The sequence below is a fragment of the Vulpes vulpes genome, chromosome 2, assembly GCF_048418805.1.
Source record: "Vulpes vulpes isolate BD-2025 chromosome 2, VulVul3, whole genome shotgun sequence".
In the NCBI taxonomy this organism is placed as follows: domain Eukaryota; kingdom Metazoa; phylum Chordata; class Mammalia; order Carnivora; family Canidae; genus Vulpes; species Vulpes vulpes.
In genome coordinates, this window is record NC_132781.1 from 21259054 (window position 1) to 21270538 (window position 11485).

The 11485-nt window shown below is 45.2% G+C and overlaps 2 protein-coding genes across 2 annotated transcripts; both read left to right on the forward strand.

Annotated features, from left to right (window-relative positions):
• Positions 1-467: 467 nt before the first annotated feature.
• Positions 468-815, forward strand: KRTAP17-1 (keratin associated protein 17-1). The gene has a single exon (XM_025987126.2). It carries the CDS (start codon positions 468-470, stop codon positions 813-815), a length of 348 nt encoding a protein of 115 aa, XP_025842911.2.
• A 5999-nt stretch (positions 816-6814) lies between these two features.
• Positions 6815-8931, forward strand: KRTAP16-1 (keratin associated protein 16-1). The gene has a single exon (XM_025987106.2). The coding sequence runs from the start codon at positions 6861-6863 to the stop codon at positions 8529-8531; it is 1671 nt and encodes a 556-aa protein (XP_025842891.1). The 5' UTR covers positions 6815-6860; the 3' UTR covers positions 8532-8931.
• Positions 8932-11485: the final 2554 nt, after the last annotated feature.

Here is an 11485-nt window from a genome sequence, read left to right on the forward strand (position 1 = left end):
GCCTGCGGCAAGAGGCACGGGCATCCAGGTTTTACCATTCTGATTTTCCAGAATGAGCATTCATAATCAGAGGGGTCGGCTGCCAACTTGCCAACAGAGGAGATGTGGAAGGGGAGCACCCATTCCAGAAGCAGAGTCCATGGCTCTTTCCAACCTTGGCTAATGACGGCTGGCCCATGTTTGGCCTGATGACAGGTCTTTTCGAAGATGTATTTTTACCCTCTGGACAAATAGCAGTTGGGCCGAGTGGGGCTTTTTTATGAGTTGAGGTACTCAGAGCTGGAAAATAAACAGGCGGCTAATGAGACGTTCTTATGGAAACTGGCATAAATAATAACAAAGGAAACATCCTGTCCCCTGTGCCAACACCCTCCGGTGAAGGGCTATAAAAGCTGCTGGCCTCTGGCCACCGTCAGACGTGGGGAACTCCGGCCGCGCTCCTGACCTGCCACCTGACCGCCGGGACCATGGGGTGCTGCCCAGGGGACTGCTTCACCTGCTGCCCTCAAGACCAAGACTGCTGTGAAGTGTGCTGCTGCCAGCCCGCCTGCTGCGGTTGCTGCGGTTCCTGCTGCGGCTGCTGCGGTTCCTGCTGCGGCTGCGGGGGCTCTGGCTGCGGGGGCTCTGGCTGCGGAGGCTGCGGAGGTTGCGGAGGTGGCTGCTGCGGGTCCTCCTGCTGCGGCTCTGGCTGCGGGGGCTGCGGCTCTGGCTGCGGGGGCTGCGGGAGCGGCTGCTGCGGGTCCAGCTGCTGCGGCTCATCTGGGTGCTGCGGGCCCGTCTGCTGCCAGCCTACGCCTGTTTGCGAGACCAAGTGAAGCCCTCTGCCCCCTCCGCGGAGGTGGCCCAAGCAAAGCCTCCACTTGCTGCAGGTGGAGACCCCTTGTCTCCAGGACATCCCTGGCTCCCAAGACAGCGTCCTGCCTCCGTGTTATTTGTAGACGAGGGCTTGTTCTCCCAACGCCTGCCCTGGTATTTCAAGGCCCTGAGAACAAGAGCCATATGCTTGTGAGAAATGGAAGCTGGGTCCCATCCAAAGTGATCCCCGAAGCTCACAGGGTGAATCCCCATGGCTTTATTTTCATGGACTTAAGTGTCTTGTCACTATAAGACATCGTCTTACTCAAGGTGGCTTTGGGACTGACCCTCCTCCTCAGCTTTCTGCTGCTTTCGAGTGCAAAATTTTCTCTTTGTTAACTTCTTAATAAATTCGAGCTTGCTGGCATAACTGAATTAGTTCTCCCGCCTCTTCCTTGGCTCCCTCTTGGGCACTGGGCCAGGAAAATTTACTCTGGCATCTGCAGTAGTTTTTTTTTTTTTTTTAAGATTTTATTTATTCATGAGAGATACATAGAGAGAGGCAGAGACATAGGCAGAGGGAGAAGCCGGCTCCTCACAGGGAGCCCCATGTGGGACTCAATCCCAGAGCTGGGATCATGCCCTGAGCTGAAGGCAGATGCTCAATCACTGAGCCACCCAGGTGTCCCTGTAAATGGATTTTTAAAATGTGGTTTGTGGACCACTTGCATCAGAATCACCTGGGAGCTAGTTAAAATGGAAATTCTGGAGCCCTCCCCGAGAAAGGCAGAATCAGAATCCACAAGGGTGTGGCCTGGCAATCTGTGTTTTAAACAAGAAACCCAGATGTAGACTAAAGCTTCCATGTACTGCATGAGATTCACTTGGGGAGGTTTCAAAAATACAGATTCTTAGGCGTCACTATCAGAGATTCTATCCATTAGCTCCAGGGTGGCAGCCCTGGGATCTGCATTTAAAAAATGCAGTAAATTGGCAAATGCTGAGGCTGGCCAAGGTTTAATCTTGAGCTAGGGGCATGCCTTCCTTCAGCATTATAGCTCTCCAGAATGGTTCTGCAGGAGGGCTTCAGGTTTGGTCAGAACTTTCCGGCAAAGTCGGGAAGAGGCTTTGGTAAAACAAGCTTGCTTTGGAATGGAAAAGATTTCTGTGGCAGAACTTTGTGAACACAGTGCCTATGAATGTTCTGGGGATTCCAGTTCTTTCTTCTAGCCAAATGCTTTGACAAAGTTTCCCTCTTCTGGGTTATGTTTTCTCGTTCTGCAACCAGCTGTATCTCTTCTGCTTGAGTCCCAGGGATGTCCATCCTCTAGGTGGGGCCTAAGCCAGGCGTGTTTGAGTCCTGCTGGAAGGTTAAAATTCAGAAGACAGTTGATTCGACTTCTTGCTGAACATGATCTTAAGCTACATGCGTACAAAATTAATTTTTCTCTTGCCTCAGGAGAACAATATTTATTTTTTATTTCTGCAAAGCAATATTTCGTTCAACAAACAAGCAAAAATATATTTTTTGATTGTAAGCATGGTAATGATCTCTAAAAATATGAAAAAAAAACCCCAGAAAAATATGAAGAAGAAATAACAGCTACCTGGATTCTCAACTTCACCTTCAGCATTTATTACTGACATAGATGTTTCCAGATTCCTTTCTAAGCATATTTACAAATAAAACTGGGATTATGCTATTTTTACATTTTTGCCTTTAAAAATTTTTGTTTTTTATAAACCAACTTTATTAATGTATACTTCATATATAATAAAGTACACATAATTGTAGTGTATAGTTTGATGAGATTTGACAATTGTATATTTTTAAGTAACCACCATGACACTCAAGATATAGTACTTTCCATCATGGGATACCTGAGTGGCTCAGGGGTTGAGCATCTGCCTTCAGCTCAGGTCATGATCCTGAGGTCCTGGGATCAAGTCCCACATCAGGTTCCCTGCAGGGAGCCCGCTTCTCCCTCTTCCTGTGTCTCTGCCTCTCTCTGTGTGTCTCGTGAATAAATAAATAAAAAAATTTTAAAGAACTTTCCATAATTCTTCAAATATTTAGTGCCCCATTTGCAGGTAAACCTCCCCAATTCTGGTCCTAGCCTCAGGCAACCATCAATCTTTTGTCACCATAAATTTTGCCATTTCTAGTATCTCATATAAATGAAATCATGCAGTGTGAACTCTTTTCTACTTAGAATAACATTATTTATACTCATCCTTTTTGCAGATATCAACAGCTCATTCCTTTTAAAAAATATTACATTGTATGAATAAAGTACATGAAAAAGTTCATATACTGATGGGAATTTGGATTGTCTCCAGTTTTTGGCTATTATGAAGAAAGCTGCTATAAACATTCATGTATAAATTTATGTGTGGACTTATGTTTTAATTTATTTTGGATGAATACTTAGGTGTTGGGGGGCAGCCCCGGTGGCGCAGCGGTTTAGCACCATTGCAACCAAGGGCGTGATCCTGGAGACCCAGGATCGGGTCCCACATCAAGTTCCCTCTCTGGAGCCTGCTTCTCCCTCCGCCTGTGTCTCTGCCTCCCCCTCTGTATCTCTATGAATAAATAAATAAAATCTTAAAAAAATACTTAGGTATTGGATTGCAAGATAAGTAGTGTGAGAATATTTAACTTTATATATATATATAAAAACCTACCCAACTGTTTTGCAACAGTTTTGCCATATCATTTTGTATTCCCACCAGCAATGTCTGAGAGTCCCAGTTCCTCCATGTCCTTACTAACACTAGATATTGTCAATCTTTTTATTTTTAGCTTTTCTAGCAACTATATAGTGGTGGCTTATGTGTTTTCTTTTCTTGGTTTCATTTAAAAACCCAGCAATATTTGTAGTGTCTTACTTGGGAGACAATTCAAAATTTGATTCTGCTTTGGTTCAGTTTCAAACTCTACTATTTAGGTCATTTTTGCTCTTGTTGGAATTGGCCTCTTAGGAGCTAGCGTTTTAGGGGTGCCTGGATGGCTCAGTCAGTTAAACATCTACCTTTGGCTCAGGTCATGAGCCCCAGATCCTGGGATAGAGTCATGGGTCAGGCTCCCTACTCAGCAGGGAGTCTGTTCTCCCTCTCTCTGTACCCCTCCCCCTGCTTGTGCTCTCTATCTCTCTAGAAAATAAATAAATAAAATCTTAAAAAACCTTCACCAAAACCAGCTCTTTTAACTCCCAGGACAAAGCCACAGCCAGAACATGAACATGCTAATAGGACAAAATTGCCAAGAGACTGATAGGTCTGCACTGAGTAGCTGTAATTCAGAGTAGTTGATTCTTCTATTACTCATGGTCATGGTTTCATGGTTTCCCAGATGGGTGAGGGCAGGGTAGTGATTTCTTTGAATTACTGATAAAGAGATGCCCTTTTTAAGGGGGTCCTCATTCTTTCATCAATACATATTAATTGTGAACTGCCTATATATCAAACATTGCTCTGGGTACTGGGTATGTATCAGTGAATACATAAAATCCTTGCCCTCATGGTACTTATATAATGTTAAGGGAGATGAGACCTTTAAGAATAAAGTAGAAATGGGTTCAATTGTTAGAAGATCTGCTTATTCCATGTAACAAGGAAGGATTCTTTGAGATGACATTCCAGCATAACAGATGATGCCATGTTAAATTTCTCAGCTGAGGGAATTTATAAGGGACTTGTGGGAGGAAGGCCATCTCCATGTGAGTTTCATTGCTGGCTTAGCTGAGGAAGAGAAAGGTGGAGATTAGGATCTTGGGAGCTCCTTCTCTGCCTTACCTTTTGCAAAGTTGTCCAAAAGTCTCATTTTCCAACTGCCTGAGAGCTACATCTCAATAATGACACTCTTTGTTTCTAATCTTCCACTTTCAACCACTAGATCTATTGATTCTGCCTCTTTAGAACCTCTCACATTGCTCCAGGCTCAAGTCACTGCCCAGTCCAGGTTGTCACTATGAAGGTTTTGAGTAATTGCTCCAGACTCCTAATTGTCTCCCTGGCTCCAGATTTGCCCTTCTCCAATCCCTTCACTACAGCCAGAGAGGTCTTTACAAAGGGAAAATGTGGTCCCTTACAAAGGGAAAAGTTACTCCCCTATTTAAAGCACCCAGTGTAAAATCTAACTACTTATCATGGTCCACAAGGCCTTTTCAAGACTGCGTGCCTAGTACCCTTCTAGTCCCATCGCTGTTCCTTCCTGTCTCCTTGTACCTTTCATCCTGGCTATGGAACAATTTACTGCCCCCAAATGTATCATGCTTTTGAGGAGCCTTCCCTAATTTCCTACAAACCATGTTGGTCTTTCTCTGGGTGCCTCCATAGGACCCTGTGCATCCATTCCATCTGTCATAGCACTTGTACATATACTGTACCATAATTACTTATGGATGTATCTGTCTCTTTCCTAAATTTGGACTTCTTGAGCCATGAATTGCAGTTTGTGCTTTTTTGTATCCCTCACACAGAAACATATGATGGCTATATTGAACGGATGGATCAAAGAGAAATCTAGTGAGTTATTGCATAAACCAATGAATGAAGAGAGAGATGGTGAGTGGATGGTTTAGCTTTTTTAAGGGAGAGCCTGTATTTTGCATTGATGTTGAAAGCCCACAGTGGAGGCAGGCCTTTACTAAGTAAGGATATCAGGCCTTGGTGTTCAGAAACCTAGAGTATGTTTCTTCTCTCACGTCTGTCTCAAGTAGTATCACTGACATGCTTTGAGAAAGCATTTGTGTTCTTTGTTTTTGTTCACAATGTCTTTGCAAAAGATCTCTTGTCTTTCCTATCCTTTGGGTCTTGGAAGTGTCTTTCTTTTAAGAGCTATTAAAATCATCAAAATCAAGAGGGATTCTTTTTTTTTTTTTTAAAGATTTTATTTATTTATTAGTGTATTTTTTTATTGGAGTTCGATTTGCCAACATATAGTATAACACCAGTGCTCATCCCATCCAGTGACCCCCTCAGTGCCCGTCACCCAATCATCTCATCCCCCTGTCCACCTCCCCTTCCACTACCCCTTGTTCATTTCCCAGAGTTAGGAGTCTCTCATGTTTCGTCACCCCTCAAGAGGAATTCTTGAGGGCCACTGAATGCTTGAAGAGTCAGTGGGTGCAAGGAAAAGATGGAAGAGAAGCAGAGAGACTAGGGTCAAGTGCTTTCTAGGGACAGGTAGAGCCAGTGGTCTGGGGCAGGGCTGTTCATAGAACAGGATGGAGGACAACACAGTGCACTGAGCCTATGACATGTGGTTTGACAAGTCTCCTAAGAAAGGTCAGACTATACAGGGTGGTGAAGAGGAAGGAGAGCAGCCCTAAAATAGGGAGCAAGATGTGTGGGATCTTTAGCAAGTGATTTAAACTTTCTGATTCCACCTTCTCTTTCCTTCTTTACCTATAAAAGGGAGAGATGAATTCCTATCTTAAGGGATTGCTGATGGTTTTAAATAAGACCATTGCTGTGAAGTGCAATCATTTTAAATCCACCTCAGATAGCCCCTCTCCCACAGAGCTCACCACTGCTCCCCTCTACTAATCCCTATAAGTCTACTGTTGACTTTACCATGGCATTTCAATGAGTTTACCTGAATATTGACAGTTGCTGGGCTGGAGGGTGAGATCGGTGGGAATGGGTGAGTGGGTCCTATTCAAGTAGGCATCCCTGTGTGCCCCCTGATACAGAGGACTAGGTGATGGATAAATTATAAGTTCCTTTCTTCTTCCTCTGTTCATGACGCTCAGAAACACAGATCATTCAATTTGAAGGCAATGATGCTTGTTCCAAGATGACTTGTTGCTCCGAGGATTCCAGGTTTAGCAAGTCAATAAACAAAGAGCTTCTTTATGGGTAGATAAACAACTTCCAGATCAACAAACCTTGGCATAATAAGATGTTTCTCTGAAAACTGGACCAAGCAGCAATAAGGAAAAGATGCAGGGGCTCCAAACAGCACACGTCAGTGAGGGGGTATAAAATGAGGGACTTGGAGAGCTGTCCCAGTCAGGTAGCACCCCTCTTAGCACTCACAAGGGAGCAGAGGCATCTCTACCATGTCTGGAAACTGCTGTTCTAGGAAATGCCCGTCTGTGCCAGGGATCTCTCTCTGCTCCACTGAGGTGAGCTGCGGAGGACCTGTCTGCTTGCCCAGTTCCTGCCAGAGCCAGACATGGCAACTGGTGACTTGCCAAGGCAGCTGTGAATCATCTAGCTGTGGCCCACAGTGCTGTCAGCCCTCCTGTGCTGTGAGCAGCTGTGCCCAACCTGTGTGCTGTGAAGCCACCACCTGTGAGCCTTCCTGTGCTGTGAGCAGCTGTGCCCAACCTGTGTGCTATGAAGCCACCATCTGTGAACCTTCCTGTGCTGTGAACAGCTGTGCCCAACCTGTGTGCTGTGAAGCCACCACCTGTGAGCCTTCCTGTGCTGTGAGCAGCTGTGCCCAACCTGTGTGCTATGAAGCCACCATCTGTGAGCCCTCCTGTTCTATGAACAGCTGTGCCCAACCTGTGTGCTGTGAAGCCACCATCTGTGAGCCCTCCTGTGCTGTGAATAGCTGTGCCCAACCTGTGTGCTATGAAGCCACCATCTGTGAGCCCTCCTGTGCTGTGAACAGCTGTGCCCAACCTGTGTGCTGTGAAGCCACCCTCTGTGAGCCTTCTTGCTCAGTGAGCAGTTGCTGCCAACCTGTGTGCTGTGAGCCTCCTTCCTGCCAGCCAATCCTCTGTGTACCCACTCCCTGCCAGTCCATTCTGTGCAAACCCAGCTGCTGTCAGCCGGTCATCTGTGAGCCCAGCTGCTGTTCAGCTGTCTGCACTGTGCCTAGTTCCTGCCAACCAGTGGTCTGTGAGCCCACTTGCTGTCAGCCGGTCTGCCCCACACCTAGCTGTTGTCCCTCTGTCCGCTCTGTGGCTAATAGCTGCCAGGCTGTCTGCTGTGACCCCAGTCCTTGTGAGCCATCTTGCTCAGAGCCCAGCAGCTGCCAGCCAGCTACCTGTGTGGCTCTGGTCTGTGAGCCTGTCTGTCTTCGTTCTGTCTGCTGTATTCCAAGCCCTTGTGAGCCACCTTGTGTCTCTAACACTTGCCAAGAGACCTCTTGTTGCATCTCCAGCCTCTGCCAACCCATCTGCTCTGAGCCCAGCCCCTGTTCAGCAAGTATCTGTGTGCCCAGGCCATGTCAACCTCCCTGCTATGTAGTCAAGCGCTGCCGGTCCATCTCCTGTGAGCCTGTTTCCTGCCCATCTACCTCCTGCCAACCTCTTTGCGGCCGCCCTGGGTCTTCTGCCTCTGCCATCTGCCAACCTACTTGCTCTCGGACCTTCTATATACCCAGCTCCTGCAAACAACCCTGCACTCCTTCGGTTTCTTACCGCCCAATCTGTCGCCCAATCTGCTCTGGACCCATCACTTATAGGCAGCCTTATGTGACCTCCATCTCCTATCGCCCTGCCTGCTACCGCCCATGCTACTCCATCCTGCGCCGTCCAGCCTGTGTCACTTCGCTCTCTTACCGTCCGGTCTGCTCTCGCCTGCCTTGTGCTGACTTCTGTAAAAAGGATTGCAAGAAATCTACTTCCAGTCAACAAGATTGCACCGACTCAACATCCTGCAAGGCTGAGGTCTCAAATGCCAGTCCCTGCCAGACCACTGAAGCCAAACCCACCAGCCCAACCACCCGTGAGGCCGCAGCCAGCCCGCCTACTGCTGCCAAACCTGCTGACCACTAATCTGGCCTCAGCCTATTGATTCCTGCAAAGCAAACCTCCAGCTAGAGAGAAATCTTAACTGCCCTCCCCAAAGCTCACAATGACTTAGTTAGATTTTTTCTGCATCATCACTCACCATCTTCTTATACTTCAAAGAACTCACCAGAAATATCAGTGTCCTAATGGTCCAAATGAAGACCCCCTGAGCACCTAGAGTGGAGACATTCTGGATTCCTGCCTGCTGCTGCCATTAAGCTGAGAAGAGCTGCTTTACCACATCATTTTGAGTCTCTTTCCCAGCATTAAGTTTTTTCTTTCCTCATGCATGTGCTCCCTTGCTGGGTATGCTCACATTCCTTGGGGCCTTCTTCCATAAAAAAAAGATATTTACCTGTCCAATAAAGTGGCTAAGTTGAAGTGACATGATGTTTTCATTGCTCTGTTAATGTCATATTCTCTTGAGCTGACTTGTTTTGTTTTTGAGAGCAGCATCATCCATTCATCTATCCAATAAGCTTTATTAGACAGCTGTTAGTTAGGGACTGTGTTTGGCTGTAGGAATGAGAAAACTAAAGTCTCGGTCCTTGTTCTCAGAGAGCTCACTGTTGGGATGGGGGTGGGAGGAGACAGATAGGCAGAGAGACAGTAACTACATCGCCTTGTGTTAAGTACTGGGACAGAGGCAAGCATAGGGCAGTTTGAACTGAACAGGGCATGCGGAGAAATGGGGAAGAATTCTTGGGGAATGTGATACTGAAGCTGAGACTTTCAGCACAAACAAGAACTAACCAGTTCAAACCAGAAAGGAAGAGATTTCCAGGCAGAGGAAACATACAAATGAATGGGGCTTGTGAGCAGACCATTCATTAGTGAGGCTTGGGTGGAAGTGTGCTTAGAGGCAGGTGAGCTCTGGGGTCAGTTGAATAGACAGTGATCTGCCCTTGGCGGGGTTTATAAGCTAGACAGAAGCATTTTAATGGTACAGGGCTGACATGAAGGTATCAAGGGACCAAATGCAGGGGAGTTACATGAAGAGCACTGGGTTTTGGAATGTTCATCTGGCCTTGGTGTGGAGAACTGAATGAAGGAGCATGAACTTGGATATAGGGAGACCGGGAGCAAGCCCATGGCTTTGGGGTTCACAGTGGGATGAAAACAACTGGGGGAATCACACTGTATTTCTTGTGCTATGAGCCCATTTCCTGTGCATCCAACTCCTACCAACCTCTCTGCTGCCACCTGGGGTCTTCTGCCTCTGCCATCTGCCAACCAGACTCTCTCAGTCTCTCAGACTTTCTACAGCCCTTGCAAAGAACCTTGTACTTTATGTTCTCCTAGTCTCTGCCATGAACACTCCTTGTGTAAACACTATATACTCTTGCAATCCTAAGGACAGAGTGTCTTCAAAGTAGTTGCTTAGTGCATGGCATGAAGGACTATTCCTTGTCCTCAAGATGCAGCTTGGGCTATCCTGAGCACAAGAGGGGGTGACCCAGAGCTTCTCAACTTTAGTGTTGTTGATACTTTGGGCTGAAAAATTCATTGCTGTGGGGACCATCTTTCACATTGTTGTATATTAAGCAGAATCCCTGCCCTTTACCAACTAAATGCTGGTAGCATACCCTAAGTGTGATGATCAAAAAATGTCTCCAAACATTGGCAAACATCCCTGGGGATGAGGGGCAAAAATTGGCCCTATTTGAGAATAACTGGGTTATATAGTGGCCAAAGGAGAAATTCAAAGGTGGAACTTAACCAGTACATGGTGTCAGGGTTACTATCTCATCAGGCCATTGAGATTTATCTCCATTTCCTTCCAGAGTCAAGAGGAGCTGGTCAGAGTTTTAAATCTCTGTCCCAAGCACAGACCCAGTGTTTAATGTAAATCATAGCAATTCTGTGAAGTAAGATTTCTTTCCCTCTACTTTATGAGTATGAGTGACAAATAATCCAAGGACCAATAAATAGAGACAAGAAAATTGTGGTATATTCACACAATAAATACTATGCTGCAGTGAAAATAACTGGACAATGGCCATATGCAAAATGGGGATGAACCTAACCAGTGTAGACTTGATATAAACAAGCCTCAAGATCACATGTTTATAGCTCAAAAACAACACCCTTAATACATGCATACACATATGTATGAGGATACACACATATATACATACATATATATGTACATACAGATATATACCTATGTATGTTCACAAGGGAATGCTAAACACAGAATTTAAGATAGCCACAGGGAGTAAGTAACATACAAAAATAACATATGATGTAAATACATATAATATACAAATGGCATATAGAATAGTGGTTTCTGTCCAAAGTTTGTGTTTTTTTATGATCATCATGTTTTTTGATGTGATCACAACAGCCCTTGGTGATACACTAGATGTGTTTAGTGCCGTGAACCACAGCAAAGTGAAAGGTGTCACTATTTAGAGGTTTCTGTTTTTCACCTTTATTGAGGTATAATTGACAAAATTGTAATATATTTTTAATATACACTGTGATGATTTGATATACATATGTACCATGAAAAGATTCCTCCTATCTAATTAATTAACACATCCATTGCCTCATACTTTGGGGAGGGAGGAGGGTGAGAACATTTAAGTTCTTTTAGCAAATTTCAATTATGCAATATCATGTTATTAACTAGAGTGACTATGTTATATATTAGATCCTTAGGCCATACTCATCTTATAGCTGAATGTTTGTACCCTCTACCAACCACTTGGTTGGTACCAACCACTTCCTAAAGAGAAGTTTCTTTAGGAGGAAGAAAGACAAGAACAGAATCAGAGAAAAATGGATCTAAAAATGGATTGTTTTAAAACAATAAAAGCGGTATGTATGAATACAGGACATTGACACCCTTTTCAGGTTGAAGTTGAAATGGTTTCTCAAATATATACATATTCCCAGTATGATTGACTTATATGGCAAGACCAAAAGTATCTCTT